This window comes from Lithobates pipiens, unplaced genomic scaffold (assembly GCF_037356315.1).
Source record: "Lithobates pipiens isolate NorthernLeopardFrog02 unplaced genomic scaffold, aLitPip1_a1.2 Scaffold_16, whole genome shotgun sequence".
Lineage (NCBI taxonomy): Eukaryota > Metazoa > Chordata > Amphibia > Anura > Ranidae > Lithobates > Lithobates pipiens.
In genome coordinates, this window is record NW_027507748.1 from 604228888 (window position 1) to 604254873 (window position 25986).

Genomic DNA, 25986 nt, shown 5'->3' on the forward strand with positions numbered 1-25986 from the left:
CTCTGGTTCAGCTGGACGGTACCCGAGCCAAAGAAAAAAAGGTATGGACCCAAACTGCAGCCATAAACCAGGACCCGGTCCCTTAGGCTTGCAGGTTCTCAGGCAGCCCCTGAGAGGGGCCTCCAGGTTCCTGGCAACATGTTCCTCCGACGGAGGAAACACAAATGACTGACCAGGGACCTGAGGGACCGCCTTTTGAACTGTGGCAATGTGTTTCCTGTGTCGATGGGAGGAGCTCCATCTCTCAAGGGCTGTCCTGGAAGAACACTTGGGAAAGTTTCTTCTGGCAGAGGTCCGGATTGCATGTTTGCGACACAGATCTTTCATGTCCCAGTCGCTTTATGTATCCCAATCCTATTGTTACATCAGTGTCCTCACCACAGTCCCCCCTTCACATCACCTCCAATCCCCTTCAAAGTAGTCTTCTGAACCTGCCCCCCACTTTTCATCAGTGTCCTCCTCTGTCCCCATTCACATCATCCACCACAGTAGTGTCCTCTGCCCACCATAAAATAGTGTTCTTCCTTGCCCCCCTTCCCCCCTCTGCACCAGTGTCTTCCTCTGTTCCCCCCCCTCAGTAGTGTTTTTCTTTGCGCCAACACCCCACCCCCCCCCATCACACCCTGCTGCCCCATTCCCTTCACTCTACCTCACTGGCACATTGAGCATAGTGGAGGGCAGGAGGCACAGAAACACTGGACTGAGGTGAGCTGCTGTAGCCAACTTTCAAATTATTAAGCTGGTGAATGGTTGCCAAGACCACTCCTGCTCTTAAAGTGGTTGTAAACCCTAGATTAAGGCTTATTTGTAGGTCCAAGAAATATCTCCTAAACCTACACGGTTTAGGAGATATTTGCCGAAAGACAGGCACGCATGCGCCGTAGACAGCGTCACGCAGGCGATATGCCGCACGTGGCGGCACCCGTGCGCATGCGCGGGAGTGACGTCATTGTGGCTTCGCCGAATGACAGTGGCGGAGCAGCGAGACCCACCGAGAGGATGGATGCGCCGGACTACAGGGGACAGCGGTGACTTCGCTGGCTCCTGTGTCAGGTAAGTGACACATAATGGACTACTATGCGATGCATAGTAGCCCATTATGCTTTACCTTTGCAGGGAATGAAAGAGGAAGTAAACTCATCAGGGTTTACTTCCTCTTTAACCAATCACCTGCCGATTATCTTTAGAAGTTAATTTGGTATTAATGTATCATTTTATTTTATTAAAGTTTTTCAGGTATAGGAGACATAAATTAAGTTTACTTTCAACAGAAAAATTAAAGTGTAAAGAATATTTACATAAATTCAAAATACGGTGTACACCTATTGTGCACTAAGTATATATGAACCAAACCAAAAAAAAATTTTTTTCTTTTTTTGCAACATTTAGTAAAGTCAATTATTATAGTTCGTATTTAGGTCATATATGCCACATTTGCATTGACAGTTCTATCCCCTGCCCTCCATCCAGCGCTGCTGTGCTTTTTGAGTCCCCCGCCCCCCCCCCCCCCATCACTGTGAAAATGACAGTGGCAGAGGCTGGGCGGAAAAAAAGCCAGCTCCTAATTGGCACAATGGTCTGGATTGGACAGTGATTCAGTCTGGCACTAAACCACAGTCCTCTGATCAGAGCTGTATAACTGCAATTGATGATCCTTGAGTCTAATGGAACAGGGCCCACCAGCAGCCAGCTGTTCCCTGAAGAAGGCTGTCTACATGTACAAATAGGTGGTGGTTAAAAACCATCATCATATAGAGGACAGATAGTCATACAGGCTGGCTGTGCATGATCACTCTGAACATGGTAATAAATGGCCTAAATCAATTTTCCAAAACAAAGCTTAGCTGAGAATAAAGCTATTTAGGGATACTGTAAGGGTCAATAATGGGCATGTACAATGTCAGCAGCATTAACTGGCACACTTTTTAAAAAAAAACAAAAAAAACTTCCAAATCTAACTGGTCGCTTTCCCTCTTTGAGAAAGAAGTGGTTTGAATCTATTTGCAGCTTCCTCATTGGGCAAGTTACAAGATTATTGCTAATCACCACCTGTTTGAGGGTTTGTATCTTAACACCAGGCTTTTGCCATCTTCAAGTGCCATAATCTGTTTACAACAGAATCTAGAATCTTCTAGTGGTAGAAAAGAAACACGCCACAAAGTCTAAACTGTTTATACTATACATTTTATACAAATTTTTTTTTTAAAAAAGGAAAAGAAACAAGACACACAATGGAAACATTTGACCATACTGTTTGCAGAGATTGCATCACCTAATGCCCCAACTTAAAAAATAGCATGTAGAAATCTGCAATTTACACCCTTTTTCATCTGTATTGCTGAAGCTAACAGTCCAACGGAGATTTTCATAAAAATTATATTTAAAAAGAAAACAAAAAAAAACAAAACAAAACACAAAAAGCTGTGCCTGGGTGTGCAAATCATCTCCAACGTACACTTGTATAAAGATCATTCATCCAGAAAAAGTGTGTGGGGTTGTACGTCCTACGCAGGTGCTCAAGGCCATAATCCAAGACACTGGATTGTTAAACTCGCTTTGGGTGGGTTACCAAAACCATATACATATTATATATATACACACACATAGAAATTATTTTTTTTTTTTCATTTTGTAAGGCAATGAAATGGTGACAATTTAATTCATACTAGAACAAAAAAAATATATATTTTTCTCTCGTTTCTTCTTCCTGGACTTTCGGCCAACCATCAGGGTAGGAGGAGGAAAACACATAAAAACATGCGACTCTTGGTTCATGTACACAAAAATATTCCCATAATGTTTTTAATATATTTTATGTGTGTTTTCTTTAAAAATGCCATTTGGTGTATCCATAATTTGGGGGTGAGAGCACGGACAGAGGGGGTAGGGAAATAAAGGAACGCTAGGGGAAAGGAGAATTGCGTTTAGACACCAATTCAGTTTGTGTCTATTGCACATTCAATCTAACCTTTTTGAAAAAAAAAAAAAAAGTTTTTAAAAAAAAATCATTCATCAGGCAATACACGCTTCCGACCAAAGGTGTTGGGAGAGGAAAGGCACTGCAAAGAATAATTGTGCCCATTATTTGTTTGCAGGCATATGGAAATTCCTTTTAGAAAAATAAGTCTACCCATTCATCCGTTTATGCACAACTCTGTGCTGCGTGTATAGTCCTATAGCTGATGCATCTTTACGCCCCCCATATATAACTTAAATAATGTTTTTAAAACCCCCAGAGATGCATATGAAGGTCTGGGGACAGGTCAGGAGGGAGTCAGACTGCCATCAGCAGGTGCAGGTTCAGTGCATTTGTAAAGAGCAATTTCAGTTCTGCGTCTCATTTAACACAAAGAAGCCCCCCCACGTTGGCCATGAACTCTTCCAAACTTTTCAGGAAAGACATCTTCTGTTTGCGGTCCAGAGTGGGAGGAGTGCTGCTTGCCGTAAGCTTGTTAAAGGCATCTGCTAAACGCTGGTAGATAACAGGATCCTGTTGACTAGATAATAGTGTTTCGACTAACTCTGCATACTCTGCCTACAGGGGGAAAAAAAAAGGAATGAGAAGAGCAAATTACATATATCTGACATGCAAAACAGATGAAGAATGTGTCCAATTTTCTGCATCTTTGTAGAACTTTATATTTAAGCACTACAATATACTAGTACCAAGAAGAACTAAAGAGGAACAGTGGTGAAGGTGTAGGTAAAAGTGTACATCCAGCCAAAACCTTTCCCAATTTTGGAAGGAATGGAGAAGGGTTCGAACCCCTGATGCATTTCAATGCTCCTTAAGAGAGATTCTCTCCCCCCTTTTACATTTACAGCTGCACATAGAAGTTTTTTTTTACATGCATAGTATGACTGGCCACATGTGCCCTAAAGCATATCCTATACTAAATGTTTTATTTTCACACACACAAAAAAATTTAAAATAACTGTCAGTTGTAGACTTGTGGTTCACCTGTGTGAACACTGTTCCAAATAGGTGGTGGTGGGTGACAGAACCTAATAACACCTTCAGGGCATTATTCGGCCATGCAGACAGATGGGCAGAACTGGAAGTTTTCACCGCACAGATCAAGAAAAGCATGTTTAGATCAGTGTGAGTGTGAAAACGTGCCACGAGTACACCAAGCAGTACATCAAAAAAATTATAATGCAAAACCTATCACATGATATAATGGCAAGACCTCATCTGGGATAGGCAGTTCAGTTTTGGGCACCAGTTCTCAAAGGATAATCATGGAACTGGAGAAAGTACAGAGAAGGTCAACCAAACTAATAAGAGGCATAGAGGAGTTCAGCTATGGGGAAAGATTAGAGGAACTGAATCTATTCCCTCTTGAGAAGCGGAGATTAAGGGGGGTTATGATCAACATGTACAAATACATAAGTCTATTGAACTTGGTGTTGCGTTATTCACTTTAAGGTCATCACAGAGGACAAGGGTTAGCTAGAGGGAAAAAGATTTCATCTCCAAATACGGAAAGGTTTCTTCACAGTAAGAGCTGTGAAACGGTGGTTCTGGCCAGCTAAGTAGATTGCTTTAAAAAAGGCCTGAAATAGTTCCTTATCCACTTAAGGACCAGAAGGATTTACCCCCTTAATGACCAGGCCATTTTTTTGCGATATGGCACTGCGCCGCTTTAACTGACAATTGCGCAGTCGTGCAATGCTATACCCAAAGTTGATGTCCTTTTTTCACCACAAATAGAGCTTTCTTTTGGCAGTAAAAAATATTAAAAGTCAGCAGCTACAAATACTGCAGCTGCTGACTTTTAATAAATGGACACTTAGCTGTTCCAGGGTCCAGCGATCGTGACAGCAGACGACGAGCAATCGCTTGTCTCTTGGCTGCAGTCGCCATCCTCTGGGAATCGGGAAGTGAAGCATTGCGGCTTCACTGCCCGGATCCCTACTGCACATACGCGAGTCACGCAGCGCAATGAGACTGGTCCTCACTGTGTGTTTCCCAGAACACAACGAGAGGGGGGCGTTTATGGGAATCTGCGGCTAGCTATTCCCGGAAGTGGGTGCAGATACCTGGATTATACAGGTATCTGCACCCCTCCTTCCCCCTGAAAGGTGCCAATTGCGGCACCGGAGGGGGGGGGGGGGGGGTTCCGATGAGCGGAACGTCCACTTGAGGGTGGAGGTCCGCTTTAAGAGGTTAATGTACATAATATAACTGGGTACTGACATTTATAGGAAAAGTTGATCCAGGGAAAATCCAATTGCCTCGGGGGGGGGGGGGGGGGTATAATCAGGAAAAAATAATTCCCCCTGCTGTAGCAAATTGGATCATGCTTTGTTGGGTTTTTCACCTTCCTCTGTATCAACTGTGGATAAAGGATTGTGTATATAGGATTGTATGTTTTTTTTAATTGGTTAAATTAGATGGACTTTGTGTCTTTTTTCAACCTAACCATGTAACATCAGAATGCTCTTTTGTAATCTGCCATACAAACACCCCAACCAATTCTCCTGTAGTTAGGCATTCAATAGTGTGGACCTCTATGAGGCAGAAACGCATATTTAATGTTGCTCCTCTCCTTAAAGCAGAGGTTTTGGGGATAACTTAGTATGCTTGCATTGCGATAATTTGACATATAAATTCTTTGACATATTGCTTAGAGAGAGCAATTAGCATTGGTATGTTCACACACATTGACTGCAATCAAGTAACTTAAAAAAAACAAACAAATAAAACCATCCCAAAAAATAAAAGCTCAGCTTAAAAAAAAAATGGTGCCAAAAAGCATTACAGTTTCAAAAGATAAACGTAGAGGACTTTCTAAAGTTATCACATTTGCCAAGTTTCCTAAATAGCACAAAGTTCAGTGAGATTTTTCAGTTGGAGTTCCTCCTTTGGAGGCTTCACCCTTTTGGAAAACTGGATATGATAAAAGGGCAGCAGGTTATTGGGTTAAATGCTGCTAAGCAAATATAGAAACATATCTGTAGCTGGGTTTAGTGGTCTGATTTAGATGATGAACACTATCACTGCCTGCTCACTTTTCCATCAGCAGAAAGCTATGCAGACTATTTGAACCGTATGAACACAAGTGGAAAAATCTTTTAAACTTTTATAAGCCACAAACTCCATGAAGTTTAAAAAGGACCAAAGAGCCAAGATAGAAGCTTAAAACATGAATGTAAATTTACAGAGGACATTTATTGGAGGGGGAACTTACAATAAAGCAAAGAAAAGTAGAAATTTTGACCATTGTAATTACAAGAGAAAACAGGGCTATATTTGTTAAAGTGTGTTTTATCGGTTTAACTTTAAACACTTGGGATTCATCCCGAACACTTAGACCCCCTTTCACACTGGAGACGTTTTAGCACTAAAGATAGTACCTGAAAAATAGCCCTCACAGGATGTTAAAAAAAATAAAAATATAGTATATACCGTTCCCAAAGTGCCTCTGCCCATTGAAATTAACTGTTTATTCAGCCGCTAGCAGGGGTTAAAAACACCCCCGCTAGCGGCCAAAAAGTGCCTCTAAAAACGACAGTAAAGTGCCAGTAAATCTAGAGCGGAAGCGCTACCAGAGTGAAAGGGCTCTTACAGTGCAACCAGAAAATATTCACATCACTTCACTTTATGTTACAGCCTTATTCCAAAATGGATTCAATTATTTTGCTCAAACTTCTACAAATAATACCCCATAATGACAACGAGAAAGAAGTTTGTTTGAAATCTTTGCACATAAAAAAAAAAAAAAAAAAAATCCACGTACATAAGTATTCACAGCCTTTTCTCACTATTTTGGCGAAGCACCTTTGGCACCAATTACAGCCTCAAGTCTTTTCAAGTATGATGCTACAAGCTTGTTCACCTATTTTTGGGCAGTTTCTCATATTCTTTGCAGGTCCTCTCATGCTCCATCAGATTGATGGTGAGCTTCAGTGCACAGCCGGGGCCACTCAAGGACATTCACAGTTGTCCTAAGGCCACTCCTTTGTTATTTTGGCTGTGTGCTTAGGTTCTTTGTCCTGTCGGAAGATGAACCTTCAACCCCAGTTTGAGGTCCAGAGAGCTCTAGAGCAGGTTTTCATTGAGTATGTCTCTGTACATTGCTGAAATCATCTTTTCCTCAATCCTGACTAGTCTCCCAGTTCCTGCTGATGAAAAACATCCCATAGCATGATGCTGCCACCATCATGCTTCACTGTAGGGATGGTATTGGCCAGGTGATGAGCAGTGCCTGGATACCTCCAGTCATGACGCTTGCCATTCAGGCCAAAGAGTTCAATATTGGTTTCATTGGACCAGAGAATTTGGTTTCTCATGGTCTGAGTCCTTCCTTTTGGCAAATTCCAGACTAGCTGTCATGTGCCTTTTACTAAGGATTGACTTCCGTCTGGCTACTCTATCATAGAGGCCCAATTGGTGGAGTGCTGCAAAGATGGTTGTTCTTCTGGTAGACTCTCCCCTCTCCACGGAGAAACACTGGAGCTTTGTCAGATTGACCATGGGATTCTTGGTCACCTCCCTGACTAAGGCCCTTTCTCCCTTGATCACTCAGTTTGGCTGGGTGGCCCCTGCTAGGAAGATTCCTAGTGGTTCCAAACTTCTTCCATTTACAGATTATGGAGGCCACTGTCCTCTTTGGGACCTTCAATGCTGCTGAAATGTTACTGTATCTTTCCTCAGATTTGTGCCTCAATACAATCCTGTCTCGGAGGTCTACAGACAATTTCTTGAACTTCATGGCTTGGTTTGTGCTCTGACATTCACTGTTAACTGTGGGACCTTATATACACAGGTGTGTGCCTTTCCAAATCATGTCCAATCAACTGAATTTACCACCGGTGGACTCCATTCAAGTTGTAGAAACATCTCAAGGACGATCAGTGGAAACAGGATGCACCTGAGCTCAATTGTGAGTGTGATGGTAAAGGTTGTGAAAACTTTTGTACATGGGATTATTTTTAATAAATTTGCAAATATTTCAAACAAACTTCTTTCACAATGTCAATATGGAGTATTGTTTGTAGAATTGTGAGGAAAAAAAAATAGGGTTTTTGTACTCGCCGTAAAATCCTTTTCTCTGAAGTTCATTGACGGACACAGTATCTTCATCTTGACCTTAGGGTTATATCGCCCTTTTAGGAGAGGACTAGGCAGAACATGTTAAAAACAGCAAAACTACACAGTACCACCCAGGGGGTGGTCCTACTGGCTATAACCACACGGGTGAGTTCAGTGTCAGTCAATGAACTTCAGAGAAAAGGATTTTATGGTGAGTACAAAAACCCTATTTTCTCTTTCGTTCATTGATGGACACAGCGTCTTCATTTTGACCTTAGGGACGTCCCCAAAAAACAAAAAAAAAACAAAAAAAACAAGGGGTGGGAACAGAAAGAAAATAACTCCACCCATAACAACCAGAGCTCCTCAACGGAGGAGTTGCAACCTTAAACAGCCACTTGCAAAACCTTGCGGCCGAAGCAAGCATCCAAAGATGCGCTCACATCAACCTTGTAAAATGTTGTGAAAGTGTGAATGGACAACCAGATCGCTGCCTTACACACCTGAAAAACAGACGCTTGATGTCGGAAAGCCAAAGAGGCACCAATTGTCCTGGTAGAATATGCCATGGCAGGAAAGGGAGGCGCCCGCCCCGTTATGGCATAAGCCTGAACCACAATCAGTCTAATCCACGAGATATGGTGGCCGACGAGACCGCCAGGCCCTTCTTCGGACCAGCCACCGATACAAACAGTGAGTCTGACCTCCGAAAAGGAGCCGTAGCAGACAGATGCACCCACTGTAGAGCCCGGAGCACGTCCAAGGAATGCAAAGCAACCTCTTTGGGGTGTGACAGCCGAGGACACAAGGACGGAAGCACAATGTCCTCATTTAGATGAAAGGCCAAAACCCACCTTTGGAAGAAACTTAGGCTGCGGTTGCAGCACCGCCTTATCCTTGTGGACGACCAAGTAGGGAGACTTGCATGATGAGGCCGCCAACTCAGAAACCCTCCTGGCAGATGTAATAGCCACTAGAAAGACTACTTTCTGAGAGAGTGTCAATAAGGGGATCTCCCTAATGTTTTCAAACAGCGGTTTCTGAAGCACTGGGAGCACCAGATTCAAATCCCACGGAAGCAGTGGTGGTCTAACTGGAGGGGCCACATGTCAAAACCGCTGAACAAACATACTCACCAATGAATGAGTCGCCAAGGATTGCTGAAAAAAAAGACAGCCAAAGCTGATATCTGCCCCTTAATGGTGCTTAAGGCAATTTTCTGATTCACTCCTCGCTGCAAAAACAGCAGGATCCTGGAAACTGAGTTTGTGCACGGACTCCACCCCATCTCCTGACACATGGAGCTGTAGGCCTGCCACATACAATGATAACTCTTCCAAGAAGAGGACTCCTGTGCCCTCAGCATAGTGGAGATTACTGAATTTGACAGACCTCGGTCCCTTAGCATCTGGCTTTCAACAGCCATGCCGTTAAAGCCAGCGACTGTAAAGCAGGATGAAGTATTGGACCTTGCGACAGAAGGTCCTTTCGCATGGGCTATGTCAGTGTTCCACGGACGATGAGGCCAATCTGGGGCAATCAGAATCACCAGAATCCCCTCTGCCTCCACTCTGCGAAGCAGACGTGGTAGAAGTTTGGGGGGGGGGGCATTAATCAGCCGATAATGCCCCCATGGAAACACCCAGGGATCTTTTGACCTGGTCACAAACCTCTGTACCTTCCCATTGAGTAGAGAGGCCAGGAGATCCACATCTGGCATGCCCCACCTTAGGCAAAGGAGCCAAAATACATCCGGATACAGCAACCATTCCCCTTGATCCAGCATCTGACGACATTTACACAGCCGACAGAGCCGACGCGTTCCGCTCTGCCCACCGCAGGATGTGAGTAACCTCCAGTGCTGCAGCCGAGCTCCTTGTTCCTTCTTGATGATTGACATAGGCCACCGCCGTGGCGTTGTCCGACTGAATCCTGACCGGACACCCCTGAAGCCTCTGTGGCCATGTGGATAGGCACTGCCTGATCGCCCGAAGCTCCAGCACATTGATCGGCCGACTGTACGCCCTAAATTCCACCCCCCCCAACTGGTCAGGCTAGCATCCGTTGTGATCACCGTCCAATGAAGAGGCAGGAACAACTTCCCGGACCGAAGGGCCGGTGACCTCAGCCACCAGAGCAGGGAATACCCGACTAGCTGGCTCACCTGAATTTGACAATCCAGGGACAACGGAGATTTGTCCCATTTGGACAGGATCTCCTTTTGCAAGACTCTAGTGTAAAATTTAGCATACGGTACCGCCTCGAAAGTGGCTACCATGAGACCCAGGACTCGCATGCAAAAACACAGCCACAACCACCTGCGAGACACCAACAACTTAACTGCAGCTTGCAGAGTATGCAGCTTGTCCGAAGGGAGAAAAACTCTCACCTCTGAAGAGTCCAGAAGCAAGCCCTGTTGCCAACTCAACGCCTGGAGTACCAACCAAACTCCCGAAGAGTTTGCATGGTGATTGCCACATCCTCTCTTAATTCTGAGGCGGAAGCTGCTCTCAAGAGGTCGCCCAGGTAACCCATGATTGCGACCCCTCCCTGCCATAGCAAAGCCAGAATTGGGGCTAGCACCTTGGTGAAGACCCTCGGTGCCGACGCTAGGCCAAAAGGGAGAGCTACAAATTGGTAGTGCACGTCTCAAATGCAAATTGCAGAAACCTCTGATGCATATGAGGACAAGTATGCATCCTTGATGTCCAGGGATGACAGAAAATACCCCGATTGAGTGCAGCGACCACTGAGCGAACTGATTCCATCCTGAACCTTTGTACTTTCACAAAGCTGTTGAGGGCCTTGAGATCCAGGACCGGACAAACCCCTACCTTCTTTGGGACTACAGACTGGAGAAGAATCTCTGAAACCTTTCCGGCTTCAGTACAGGTACCATCAACCCGCGCAGCAGCAGGTCCTGTACTGCCCCGAACAGGGCTTCCCACGAGCTGAAAGAAGATGAAGGTTTGGCGGACAAGAAAGAAATTCCATCTTGTATCCGGATGAAACCAGTCCCACTGGTCGGAAAGTAGGGAGGTCCACCGAGCTGTAAACTTTCGAAACCTTCATGCGGCAACAGACTTTCTTGCAGGTTTCTTTGGCTTGCAAAACCAGGGACACTTTTGTCCCATCAGCGGGCACCTTGACAGACAGACCGCTTACCTGCCGACTCAGGCAGATGAAAAATCCGCTTCTGAGTGGAAAAGGAGGGCCCTTGTTTACAGCCTGCGACTGTTTCCTGGACTGTGGGAGCAACGTACTCTTACCCCCAGTAACATTCTTAATAATGTCATCCAGTGAGGCTCCAAACACCCTCTCTCCCTGGAAAGGCAAATCCACCGGTGCTTTCTTAGATGCCTGGTCCGCAGACCAGCATTTCAGCCAAATCAGGCAACGTAGCAATACTGCTGATACTGAGGCTTAGAGAGCAAGGGGGCTGTATCTAACCCGCATCACAGACATACTTGAGGCCCTGCACCAACTGGTCCGCCAACTCCAAGCAGACCGGGGAAAACTGTTGCTTCTCCAACTCATGGTGCAACAATTTAGCCCATTCAGTAATCGCCTGTGACACCAGGGCCGTGGCCAACACTAGCCGCAATGCTGACCCCACCACTGTAAACATAGACCGGACAACCGCCTCGGCCCTCCTGTCGGCAGGGTCCTCAGAAAGCAGGGGTGCTCTCCACTGGAATGGTGGTTACCTTATTTAACCTGGATACCAGGGGGGGGGGGGGTTCAGCAATCAGAGGAGATGTCCATTTCTTCAGAAAACTCTCCTCAAAGGGGTAACACACTGCCATGCTTTTTGGAAGTGAAAAGGCCCACTGTTGTCTTCCCCACTCCTTGTAAATAAACTCACTCCTTGTAAATAAACTTGGGTTGGGTAAGGAAACACCTTAGCCGCGCGGGCTGGCTTGTGGGACCCGAAAGGGACCAACACCTCTGTAGATGCCCCCGCCATATCCTCCATCTTAAGGGTATCCCGCACCACTGTGATAAGTGCTCCCACGTTTTTTCCTGCTCTGACCCGGACACGGAGTCATTCTCACTGTCCGAATGGTCCTGGTCCGCATCCTCTGACATGTCAGAACAGGGGCCACCTTCCACAGCGGAACCAGAGTCTGAATCAGAGCTTTCCCCAGAAGACGGGGACGTATTTTACCCCCCTTGTACCCGCACGGCGCTTCCAACCTGGCAACGAAGGACTCGAGGACAACAAAGCGTCCATAGGCACCGCAGGTGCAGGGGAACCGTTTGCCATAACAGGGGTGTCTAGGGAAGAAGCACCAGCTTCTGACGCCATGCTGACCCACACTCGCCTGTCACCACTTAGGGACCTAAGGCAAGTCACAAAATGTCCACCCTCCTAGCTGCCACAGACTGAGGGGCCCCCCACAGGACTCACCACCCTGACCCAGGTACTGCTCTGTGCTGCTGTCGTCTGCTCTCCCCTGTCAGCCACAAGGTGTTGTGTAAAAAGCGTGCTGTTCTAGAAGGAAACAAGCACCCAGCGCTAGAGGGAAAACAAGCACCCAGCACTAGAGGGAAAACAAGCTGAGGCTAATAGAAAATGGCCGCCACAGCAAAAAACGTCTGAGAGCACCAGGAAAATGGCAGCTGGGCTTCCAAAAAATGTCCGAAAGGAAAAAAAAACTGGCTGTGGCTACAGGAAAATGGCCAGGGTTTGCGTGGCGGCCTCACCACATGGCATACACACCAAAACACCCCACCATGGCCCAGAAACAGGGAAGAGGCTGAGCGGACCCCGACACCAAGCACAGCCCCCTGCCATGACCAGGAGCACCCCCAGAGGACCCTTGGCCAGGTACGTGCACCGCACCCCCATGTGCCCAGTCACACAGCGGCCCATAGCATGGGGAGGAGGGAAGGGACAGGGAGAGAAGAAAGGGAGCGTGAGAGACCCCCTAGTCGACCTCCCAGGGAATTCCCAGCTGCTCCATCCTGCCAAAACAGGTGGAACTACCCCTCCGGCAGGGACTGCTGGACGCATTCCACGGACATACCCATCCTCCAAGCAGTACGGGGTCGGCCACGGCACACTGTGACACGGACAGCAGTAGTACCCGGTCATATGTGTGCCCCGGAGCATTTAGCTCACTGGCCGCCCCTGGATAAGATGGGGCAGGTCGTAGCTGAAACTGAGCTGCTGAATACAGTGTGAGGGGTTATAGCCAGTAGGACCACACCCTGGGCGGTAATGTGCAGTTTTGCCGTTAATGTGTTCTGCCTAGTTCTTTCCTGAAGGGGTGATATAACCCTAAAGTCAAGATGAAGATGCTTGTCCGTCAATGAACAAAAGAAAATAGGATTTTTAAAACAGCTTACCTGTAAAATCCTTTTCTTTGAGGTATATCACAGGACAGAGCCATAGTACTTACTATGTGGGTTCAATAGGCCACCTTCAGGTGCTGGACACTGGCACGCCATCAATTAAAAAGTGCCCTCTCTATATAACCCCTCCCACTGGTGGGAGTACCTCAGTTTTGTAGCAAAGAAATACACGTGTATACCAAAGAAGGAAGGGACCATTGTGTCCCGTGATGTACCTCAAAGAAAAGGATTTTAAAAATCCTATTTTCTTATCATACATCAGGGACATAGAGCCATATTACTATGTGGGATGTCCCATAGCAATGCCAACTGAAGGGAGGGAGGGAGACACAACAAAAGTAGGGCACCAAGAGACCAGAGAACTCATGCAGCCTGCGCCCAAAGGCGATATATTCCTCATGACCTCTCACATCTACTTGATATTTGGGAATGTTTGATCCGGGAAAATGAAGACCCGGGAACTCGTTTGTAACCTACAGAAATTAGAGGAAGCCACCCATCTGTCTTGACAATTTTCCTGCCAGACTCTTGAAAACTGCAGAAGCCTTTCCCCCATCCAAGCGAGCGGGGGCGTGCCTTCATACAGGAGGCTTTAGTATTTTGTTTTGTGGGCTTCCTCCGCAAGGTCCTCTTTTAGCCCTGGGACTGACCAAGAGGTTTACCTCTATAATAGGATGGTGGAGGCCGTGGCACTGGAGAAGTACGTTTAAAAGTAAAATGTTAAATCTTTTTCTTAACCGGTAAAAGGAAACTTTTCCTATAAGAAATTCTTTGGATATACTTATCCAGATCATCCCCGAACAATCATTCACCATGAAAAGGGAAACTGGCCAATAGCTTTTTGCATGGCGCTTCGGCTGACCAATTTTTCAGCCATAGGATTCTACGCACATGTACCAGCCCTAGCATAAGCCGTGAAGCCTGGAGAATAGAATCTCTCATAGCATCTACTGTAAAACACAATGCTTCTGATATACCGGCCAAATCCTGGGCCTGCTGATCAGGAATAACTGAGTACATCTGTAAACTGGTCCATTAAGGACTGAGATACTCCGATCGCTGCCAGTATAGTTCTTAAAAAGGAATGCCAACTTCTTAGCTGTTGGATCCTTTAACATCTGAGCATTGTCAACTGGACAAGTCAGGTTTTTAAATTACAGCGGATATAGCAGCGTCAATTGCTGGAAATACCCAATTTTTTATAAAAGTCTACCTCCATAGGATAAAGCAAACTTTTTTGGAGGTAAAAATTTATCTGGATGCTCCCATTCAGAATACATAAGCTTCCTTAGCCACGAATGGATAGGAAAAGAATGGTCAGATTGGAGAGGCTTGAGTAAACCCAAACCAGACTTGGGCTCATCAACTGACTGTGCTGCTGGCAGTGAAAAAGTAGAGCGGACCAACCCAGTGAGAGATTGTACCAACAATCTTTCCTGCGGACCTGATATTCTGTAACAGGTTCCTCAGACGCAGAGATGTTAGCCTCTTCCTGGTCCTTAGAAGGCAAATCATCTTCTCTTGCTCCTCAGAATGAGGGTCCTGAGCAATGGCCTGGGGACCTGCTACGCTTAGCCCCAGTCTGGAGTGCAAATAAAGCATAAATTTTTTGCTCCAAGCTTGAAATGGTTGGAGAAAAAACCTCCTGGGTAATATACATAGAGGCTGCAGTGTCAAGAGCAGCTGCAACACTTGCCCCTCCTGATGGCTCACTCTGATCAGCCATATCACTTTCAGGGCATGATGACATCTTTGAGATGTTTCTAAGCTGCTGTGTGACTGTAGTAGTCTTACTAGAGCCCCCTTTTGAGGTGTTTTTTACCCCCCTTACGCTCATAGCCTGATGCACAAAGCAGAGATACTACCAAAAGGAATGCATCCACTGCATGAACACTAGTCCAGCTTAATTGCTATAAATGTGTCAAAGGGAATGCCTGTGTCATCAAATCTTAAAAAAATAAATAAAAAAACTCTGCTCCTGTGTCCCTCCAGCAGCATGAACAGACACAATGGTGCCTTTTTTTAAAAGCCTCTCTTCCAGTCCTGAACGTTGGAAGATGCAAATGCAGCGCTAAGCCCCCCCCCCCCCCCCCCTGCCGTCTACAACCCCTCCCGTTTTTAAAAAAAATGTGCTTTTCCCGTGCTGCTGACCCTATGGAGGATCCCAGGCACATGCAAGCTTGGCAAGGGGGGGCGAGAAGCCGCCGAGTGGAGTCCATTCATGCCTTTTTTTTTTTATTGAGCCCCCCGCCCCCCCCCCCCAAGAAGAGGGGGAGAAAACAGACTGCACATGTGGCGTCTGGTAGGGAGAGGACCCCCCCCCCCCCCGGCTTACTGGAGGACTCGCTGCCATTCGGGGGAGGAAGAACTTTCTGCTTCCTGGATCACATAGTGGCTTTCTGAGAAGCATGAGTCACATAAGTGTTCAATACAGTCCCCCAGTGGTGACTACATAGGCATGACAACATTTACAATTTTAAAGGAGGCATAGGAAAATTTTGAAAATTTCTAAAGTAAACGCCACTTACCTTTCCCAACGCAGGGTTTTCTGTGGTAAACCAACAGACTTAATCTTCACCCTTCACGGAGGGTTCCGATAAACTTTCATCATCTGCGGATCCTAGAGGAAACCCACTAGCCTCGCCCTGCAACTACACCCTGCCAGTAAAAAAAAGTAGGGGATCCCAGGGTCCTGTTCTCTAAAGACAAGCATTCACAGGCAAAACCTTGTTTCTTCGGACACGAGACCCAGGTACCATTCAATTCGGCCAAAAGAGACACTTTGAATGGATCCGGTCAGCATGGCTAGCCCCAGCAAGGATTGCTCCAGTGGAGCTCAGCACAGTACATCTTTACTCGTGACCAACACCTTAAGACACTGGCAAAAAACTGAAGTACTTCCACCAGTGGGAGGGGTTATATAGGGAGGGCACTTTTTAATTTAGGACAAGCCAGTGTCCAGCACCTGAAGGTGGCCTATTAAACCCACACAGTAAGTACTATGGCTGTGTGTCCCGTGATGTACAATAAGAAATAATGAATTGAATCGATTTAGAAATTACTAAAGCGCTGTGAATACATTCCAGATGCACTGTACCAGACCAAGCCACAGCTCCAGTGTTGCCCCAGCTGCAGCTCTACACTCCTCACTTCTGGTCTCACATGACACTGAGCAGGAGACTATGGCCGTCAGTCAACTCCTGTGAAGAGGGAGTAGGGGCGTGGTTTACTGGCTGTGTATGTATCTATGGATGCACACAGTCCGGCTTGGCTGCCCCCTCTTAGCACTCAGGTCACTGGAGGAAGAGGAGTGGAAAGCATTGCTGGGGGACTGAAAAACTGGAGGTAAATCACCACTCTGTGCAATATCATAACAAAGTGGGCAGGTATAACATTTTTCATAGAAAAAAAAGTAACCTTTACTATCACTTAAAGTTTTTTTTTTGTATTCCTTTTGCCTCCCTGTAACAGTATGATTACTGTTCATCTTTTCAGTAGATTCATTTTTACTGTAAAAGACCAAGCTGTTCAGTAAAAGTGGTAATTACAGGGTTTGAAAAAACTACATTACACTGCTGGGGGTGCTTCCATAAAAGCAAAACCCTGTTGCTGTACCACTTAAAAAGCTTCAGCTTAAGGTTCCATTTGTTTGTCTTTCATGTAAAGACTAAATATATTAACACATTATGCACAGACTGCAGACAATACGCGATCACCTTGACACTAGGACCATATCAAAAAGATTCCATGCTCTAACGTTTATAAGGGTTTCTTTCAGGTACTTTAGTCTCACACACCATAATTCAAGGTAAAAGACCACACATCAAATTCAAGATGTAAAAATGATTTCATGAAACAGGTTTCCTTGATAAAAAGCGAGATTTACAAATAAAAACATGGATGAGGTCTGTTGTGTTATATTCCATAGTAAAAGGTATCAAATGGTGCACAAACATACATACCTGGTTCAAGCAGACCAATGTGTAAAATGCTTCACCTGCTGCCGTAGTCATTTCTGTATTGTGTTTTTGCAGAACAAGCATGTCAAAGACCAACTGAAATAAGAGGGAATGGGTAAGCATTTGCTTCTTTTCCGTCTCCCCCCCCATATTGCAAACAAATCACAAGCACTCACCTTGAGAAAGTGCCGTGTTGCTGCCAGCAGTGGAGAGTCTGTGTCCTGAGCCTTAGCACACTGCTCAGCCAATGGGGTTAATGCTTCCAGACAAAGTTGTGACACTTCTGAGCTCATCCTGATTTACTAAGAGTTAAGTATTATTTTTTAATGGAAAAAAAAAAAAAAGACAGCTAGTCCAACTTAATAGACTGACAGCAGAGTAACTAGGCACCAATATTCCTACCAGAAAACAGAAAAACCCCAATAAATACAGAATCAATTAAGAATAAATGATTAATAAAAACAGAAAAATATTCACTGTATTATCTGAGGCTGTTCACTTCACTGGGTGTATGTGGGGATTTATATCCGCTTTAAACACTGGACACTTCCACCCACTTTCTTCCCAGGCTAATCTTTCAGCGCTGTCGCACTTTTAACAATTGCATGGTCATGCAACACTATACCTATAGTACTTTTTTTTTTTAAAACACAAATAGAGAGTATGTGTTTTCCTAAAGAAGAAAAAAGGGCAAAAATTTGAAAAAATCCCCCCTCTTCATTTCAGTTATAACATTTTGCAAATAAGTGATCTTTCTCCATGAATTTAGGCCAAAATGTATTCGGTTAAATTTTGTGCATAAACTATGAGATTATGAATATTTATAGATCACTCCTAAAGATCTGACAGCTCATATAGTGTCCTAAGGCCCAAAAACACCATGGCAATACAAATATCCTCCAAATTTACCTTATGGAGAATAGACAGTCCAGGGTATTTAGTAAGAGGTATGGTAAGTTTTCTGAAGTTGTAATTTTTTGTCACAATTTGTTTGAAAATGAAGAAATGTAAAAGAAAATTCACTTTTTTAAATTTATTTTTTATACATACTGTCACCAGTGCAGTACAGGTGTGGTGGGGGATCAGCGACACTGACTCGTGAAAGTATGACAAAAAAAAAAAAAACACAGGATTTTTAAAACGGCTTACCTGTAAAATCCTTTTCTTTGAAGTTCATCAGGGGACACAGAGCCATAGGAGTTACTATGTGGGTTAATAGGCCACCCCCAGGTAATTGACACTGGCATGCCCCAAGACAAGAATTGCACTCCCCATACAACCTGTCCCACTATTGGGAGCATCAGTTTTGTAGCCAAGCAATACACGTGTATACCAGACAAGGGGGGGACGGGGACCTCTGTGCCCCCTGATGTACTTCAAAAGGATTTTACAGGTAAGCGGTTTTAAAAATCCTGTTTTCTTTTCATACATCAGGGGACACAGAGCCATAGTAGTTACTATGTGTGATGTCCCATAGCAATGGCAACTGAAGGGAGGGAGACAAAAAAGGTAGGGCATTAAGAGGCTAGAGGTTTTATACTGCAGCCTGCAGTATACTATGCCCAAAGGCAATAACTTCATGACCTTTAACATCAATTTGATAGAATCTGGTAAATGTATGGACTGAAGACCAAGTTGCGGCCTGGCAGATCTGAGCCATAGAGGCATGGTGATGCACTGCCCAAGAGGCACCAACAGCCCTGCTGGAGTGCGCTTTAACATGAAAATTGTATTTTTGGTTGCCATATCCTCTGCCAGAAGAGTATCAGAATTGGCGTCTCTGTCTTGTAAAGAGCCATATTTGATCATGCATAAGGATAAGGTGGTATTGCGGCCTCAGCCTGAATTCCTACCAAAGGTGGTGATAGGTTTTCATTTGAACCAGGATATTAGTCTGGCTTCTTTCTTCCCAGAGCCTTGATCTAGGGAAAAGAAGGCACTACATTTCCTTGATGTAGTAAGAGCGGTCAAAGTCTATTTAAAAGGAGACTGCTCAGGTTCGCAAAACAGATGTTTTGTTTGTACTGCCAGAAGGTCCTAAAAGAGGACAGTCAGCATCAAAATCTACTATTACCAAATGGACTTGTCAAGTGAAGAAGAAAATTCCTCCTTTTTCTTGTCAAAAGGACCAAGGGAATTTCCCGCATAGGCTCAAAAGGCTGATTCTGTAAAGCCGATAAGACTAAACTCAAATCCAAAGGATTTGATAGAGGTACCCTGACAGGGGGATTAATTCATGTTACCCCCTGAATAAAACTACGCACCAGAGAGTGAGAAGCAAGAGACCGTTGGAGAAATACTGATAAGGCTGAGACCTGGCCCTTGATGGTACTCGAGGCCAGCTTTATTTCCAATCCCATTTGCAGGAATTCAAGGATCCTACCTATGTCACATACTTCCTGGGGTGCCAACCCCTGGATCTACACCAGGAAACATATGCCTTCCAGACTCTACAGTAAATGACTCTGGAGGCCGGCTTCCTAGCATTAACCAAAGTAGAAACTACCGAAGGGGATAACCTATGGTCCTTTAGAATGTGGGTTTCAATAGCCAAACCGTTAAATATAGCGTTTGTAAGGTAGGATAGGATAACAGACCTTGAGCGAGAAAGGTCTGGCCACAATGGCAGGGTAAAAGGGACTCTTACCATCATCTTTATGATCTCGGCAAACCAAGATCTTCTGGGCCACGCTGGAGCTACCAGAATCACCTCCTTTTGTTGCTGCTTGATCCTGCGGAGAAGGCGCCGAAGTAGCAGAACCAGAGGAAACTCATAGATCAGTGAAAACTGATCCCATGGGAAGACCAAGGCTTCTGTTCCGCACGCTAGTGGATCCCTTGTCCTTGAAACAAAGTTGTCGACTTTGTTTTTGAATCTTGACACAAACAGATCCACATCCGGAATACCCCATCTTTGATATATCAATAGAGAGATGTCGGGACCATTCTCCCGGAAACAACTGTTGAAAACTCAAGTAGTCCGCCTGAAAATTTTCTATCCCTGGAATGAAAATCGCTGATAGGCAAGAAATGTTGCTTTTTGCCTAAGTTAGAACATGAGTCACCTCTTTTTGGGCTGCACAACTTCTCGTGCCCCCATGGTGATTGATGCAAGCCACAGCCGTGGCATTGTCGGATTGAATCCTGACAGGACAATTCCGTAGCCTGAGCATCCAGGATTCTAGGGCCAGACGTACTGCCCGAATCTCTAGAATGTTGATGGGCAAGGTCCTTTCCGACTTGGACAATTTCCCCTGGACAGAAGCTTCTTCCAGGACTGCTCCCCAGCCTAGAAGGCTGGCATCTGTTGTTACCACTTTCCAGGATACTGGTAGAAAGGATTTCCCCTTTTGGAGGTTGCTGGGTCTCAACCACCAATTGAGGCTCCAACGTACCTCGGGGGATTAACGCATTGGAAAGTCCAAAGCTTGAAAACGTCTTGTTCCAGGCCAACAGAACAGTGTTTTGTAGCAGTCTTGAATGAAACTGCGCATAAAGGATGGCCTCGAAGGAGGCCACCATCTTCCTTAACAATTTCATGCACAGCCGAATGGAAGGATTTCGCTTTGACAAGTTGAATCAGTTCTTTTATGGAGCCGATTCTTGCCTGGGGTAGGAATACCTTCTTTTGTATGGTATCTATGACCAGCCCCAAGTACTGTAATCTCCTTGATGATTTTAAGGAGGATTTTTCTAGGCTGAGTATACAACCTAGGAATTCCAGGTAGCTTACAGCTGAGATTAAACTTTGCATTTAGTAGATCAATTAGTCTCTGGTCTAAACCAGATCTCCTAATTAGGCTAGGACAGTTATGCCCCGAGTCCTTAACCTGGATCTTTGTGAACACCCATGGTGCGGTGGCTAGACCGAATGGCAGAGCCACAAACTGAAAATTATGATTTTCTACCTTGAAGAGTAGAAATGTCTGATGAGTGGGAAATATCGGCACGGGAAGATATGCATCCTTGATATCGATCGATGACAAAAACTCCCCTCCTTGCAAAATGGAAACAACCGATTGGATTGGCTCCATGCGAAAGGACCTTTGAGATCTAGAATGGGTCTTACCTCCCCATTTGGTTTTGGAACCGTGAAAAGGTTTGAATAAAACCCTGAGCCCCGTTTCTCTAAGGGAACCTCTGATATCACCTCCTGGGATAAGATGATCCAGAGCTAGAAAGAAAGACTTCCTTTTCTCTGGGAACATTTGATTTTTGAAAATGAGGAGACAAATTCTCGGAACTCTAGTTTGTAACCTAGAGAAACCGAGGAAGCCACCCATCTGTCTTGACATAGTTCCTGCCAGATCTTTGAAAATTGCAAAAAGCCTTCCCCCACCCGAGCGAGCGGGGGCGCCCCTCAAGGAGGCTTTAGCATTTTGTTTTGCGGGCTTTCTGCCCCAAGTCCTCTTTTGGCCTTGTGGCTGCCCTTGAGGTCTTCCTCTTTAACCTGACAGTGGAGGCCATCGAGACCACCTAGAACCAGATGCCCCTGGCACTGGAGAGGAAGCACGCTTAAAGGAGAAATGTTTAAAACTACTTCTTTACTGGTAAAAGAGAAAACTTTTCCCATTAGCGATCCTTTGGATATATTTATCTAGATTGTCCCCCCCAAAAAAAAAAAAAAAAAAAACGGTCACCATGAAATGGGAAACTGGCCAAGAGCTTCTTACACAGTGCTTCGGCTGACCAATTCTTCGGCCACAAGACTCTGCGTGTATGCACTAGTCCTAGCATAAGCCGTGGGGCTTGAATGATAGAATCTTTCATAGCATCCACCATAAAACATAGTGCATCTGATAGTCAGCCCATTGCTGGGCCTGCTGATCAGGAAGAATCTTAAGGATCTCTACAAACTGATCCTTTATGGACTGAGATACACCAACTGCCGTAAGAACCGTCTGCACTACTGAACTTGCCAGAGACATGTTGTTCTTAAAAAGAAATTAATTGTTGGACCCTTTAACATTTGCGCATTGTCTACCGGAAAAGATTTTTATTCAATGAAGCGATTGCAGCATCAATTGCTGGAACCCCCCCCCCACCCCCCATTTCTTATAGAATGCCTCCTCCATAGGATACAGTGTAGAAAACTTTTTTGGAGAAAAAAATTGCTTATCCGGGTGTTCCCATTCCGAATAGATCAGCTTTTTTAGCCATGAATGGATAGGAAAAGCATCCTCAGATGGGGGAGGCTTTAGTGATCCCAAACCAGAGGTGGGCTCATCAACAGACTGCACTACAGGCAGCAAAATGGTTGAGCGAACCCATTTAGTAAGGGAGTGTACAAGAAAACTGTCTTGTGACACTACTCCCTTCACATTAGGATCCTTGGAAGAGGATATATTAGTATCTTCCAGATCTTTTGGAAGACCTTCCTGATCCCTTGCGCCTTGCACCTCAGTATGAGGGTTCTGAGCACTGGATGGGGATCTGCTACGTTTGAAGCAACTATGGAGTGTGATCACAGCAGCAGTTTTTTTTCCAAATTAGAAATGGTAGAAGAAAAAAACTTCCTGTGCGATATACATAGGTGCTGAAGTGTCCAGCGCTGCTGCAACATCAGTCTTCCCTGACGGCTCATTCTGACCGGCCTCATCACTCTGAGGATGACATTTTGGAGATGGATTTAGGTTGTTGTAAAACAATCAAACCCCTAGAACCCTTTGAGGAGTTCCTGGCCCCTTTTCCACTCATAGCCTGATGCACAAAGCAGAGGCACATTACCAGAAGAATGCACACTGCTAGGCTATAGTCCAGCAATATAATGCTGCTATTAATGCCCAGCCTGGAACAGTAATAATGCGTCGAGAGAAAATGCCTGTGTCCCCAAACCTGAAGTAATGCCACCTCTTTGCTCGTGTCCCCCCTCAGCCAGCAGCAGCATACTTTTATAAGCTTCCTCCACGTGTACCTGGCAACTGAGAACACCAACGCCATTAGCACCACCCCCCACGTTGCCTACGGCTCCACCCACGTTTTGAAAAGGACAGGTTTTCCCCGTGCGAGCGGCGGACTACAGGTACCTTAGTACTCAGAGCTAGCATGGCGGGGGGGGATTTAAGTGAATCGGGCTCTTAAACCCCTGGAGGGGGGAGAATCCCAGCATAAGGGGGACCACAGGCAGGGAAACAAGTCCCCCTTCTTGCTTACCGGAGGAGGAAGTGATCGGCTCCCGACACAGCGCTGTTTCCAGCATGAGGCGGTGAGTGCACAATACAGCCCCCAGTGGTGACACATAGGCATGACAACATTATTTTTCTTAAAGGAAACATGCATAAAAAATTTCAAAGATATTTCTTAGAAAACACCACTTACCTTCTCGTCGCAGGGTTTTCTGTGGTAAACCCAATCTTCACCATTCACGGTGGACTCCGTAAACCTTCAGGAGCAGGGGAACCTAGAGGTAACCCACAATCCTGGACCTGCAACAGCACCCTGCCAGTAAAACTTTATGGCCTTACTACCAAAAAGTACTGGATCCCAGGGTCCAGCTCTCTAAAGAGAAGCATTTGCAGGCAAAACCTTGTTTCTTCGGATACGAGGCCCGGTTACCATTCCATTAGGCCCAAAAAAGGACACTTTGAATGGATCCGGTCTGCATGGCTAGCCCCAGCAAGGATTGTTCCAGTGGAGCTCAGCACAGCACATCTTTACTCGTGACCAACACCTTAGACACTGGCGAAAAAACAGAGGTGCTCCCAGTAGTGGGAGGGATTGTATGGGAAGTGCACTTCCCATCTTGGGGCGTGCCAGTGCCCATCACCTGGGGTGGCCTATTAACCCACATAGTAACTACTATGGCCCTGTGTCCCCTGATGTATGAATAGAAACAATTATTACATTCATTTTTTCATGATTTTTAACACTATGACAGAGCAATCCCATGCTACCATAGTAACAATAATACTCTGAGGAAGTGATCAGGATTTTTCTTTTTTTGTGTGTTTTGTTGCGATTAGACACAGCTAATCACATGGTAAAGATGTACCCTGTCTGTACCATGTGATCACTGTGACCAATTACAGCTAGCAACACAATTCGGCACAATGGATGGCATGAAAGAAAGCTATCCTTTGTTTACAATTATCATGTGATCTGCTCTGATCTGTCACAGTGATCACATGGTACCAGCAGCAGGATCGGATGAAATTCCCGCCTGGCCATAATTTTGCTATAGGCCAGTTAGGAACTGGTTAATGATGAAGCTGCATCCTTCTGCTCTGAAAATTTTTATATTGTTAGTCAATCGAGTAAAGTGTATTTCATCGAAAGAAGCCACTACAGTTGATTGTGGTTCAAATGGAAAGGATACGAAGTCATCCCTAGCTCTAGAGAATACATTAGGCTCTTGAATAAGTCTTCTGGAAGTTGTGGAATCTTTTCGGGAAAAATCTCACATATAAACGTAATCAGCTTGTAGTACTGATTGCAAAGTGACGGGAACTAGAAAAAAACATTGTTACAATCATTATGTAATCACAAATGAAAAGTAAGGAGAGTTGAAATACAAAACAAAAACAAATAAGCCACATCTATGATGAGTTATGAGTGAAAGACCAACCTTTAGCAGATCTTGTGACATTAGTGGCAGCACAATATTAACACCGTATAAAACTACATCTGCCGCTGAAACTGGTCGGTTAGTTGCTTGTCCCTGCTCATGTGGTCGAAAAACTTCATCTAAAACAGTCAGAGTAAGAGTTAATCGACATTTTATCCCAAGCATTTTATGATGAAAAAGTTCCAGCTCTGTTCATTTAATACAGTCTGATCTTCTCTTCTATAAGCATTCCTCAACAGTGAATTTAATCGATGCATGCAAAAAGGACTAAAGTACAACTAAATGCAAAACTTTTTTTTCAGTTTTTGACAGAGGAGATGGATTGTCCAGTTTACCATTATCATTGAAAGGGAAAGTAAAAGAAAATCCCAAATTTTGGATTGTCCTCAGAAAAGTAAGATAGGGGAAATCTAATAATGGGGACACATATGCAGGGATTTCCTCTTACTTCCCATTTTGGCTATGGGACAGGAAGTGAAGGGAAATCTATCCAATGGGACACAGATGTCAAAAAAATAGACAGACGGGTTATAACCCTCCTCTACTCTATCCGGAAAAAAAAAAAGCTTGGCTTGTGAAGGCCACATCTGACCCTTTCTGAGCTGTTTGGAGCCACTGGTCCCTCTCTGCGTGCCATGGCTCCTACATCCGACTCCACACCATTACATGACACAGTAGTACATGGGGGAGCAGATATTCAACACTATAGCATACAGTATATCAGATGCTGAAGATATTTCAGTTAGTGCAGCTCCAAGAAGACAGCAAACAAATGTTAAGAGGTAGGTTTTTAATCTTTTTTTTATTGCAGGCATGACTTTGGTTTGGGTTTTAAAATCATGACAGAGAGTCACTTTAAAAATTCAACGCTACCACTTGTAAATTCAGGCAACATAGTATATACTATAGTCTGGCCACCTTACAAAATCAGACCATTATGGTTATTACTAAACAGCAATACTAAATATTACTAAACAAATTCAATCACATTCAATTGTACCAGCAACAAGAATACAGCACATAGAGATGCGATTTTTCCTTTTATTAAACAGCCAGGAGGAACAAGT

The 25986-nt window shown here is 44.9% G+C and overlaps 1 protein-coding gene across 1 annotated transcript in view; it reads right to left on the bottom strand.

Moving 5' to 3' along the window:
- Positions 1-2167: 2167 nt before the first annotated feature.
- XPO4 (exportin 4) overlaps positions 2168-25986 on the bottom strand; it is a 208062-nt gene continuing 184243 nt past the window's right edge. The window contains exons 19-23 of the mRNA XM_077484003.1: positions 24920-25038; positions 24671-24801; positions 17532-17649; positions 17359-17451; positions 2168-3535 (exon numbers count right to left, since the gene is read on the bottom strand). Coding sequence (XP_077340129.1) covers positions 3338-3535; positions 17359-17451; positions 17532-17649; positions 24671-24801; positions 24920-25038 — 659 coding nt within the window. The 3' untranslated portion in view covers positions 2168-3337. The remainder of the gene's footprint in view (positions 3536-17358; positions 17452-17531; positions 17650-24670; positions 24802-24919; positions 25039-25986) is intronic.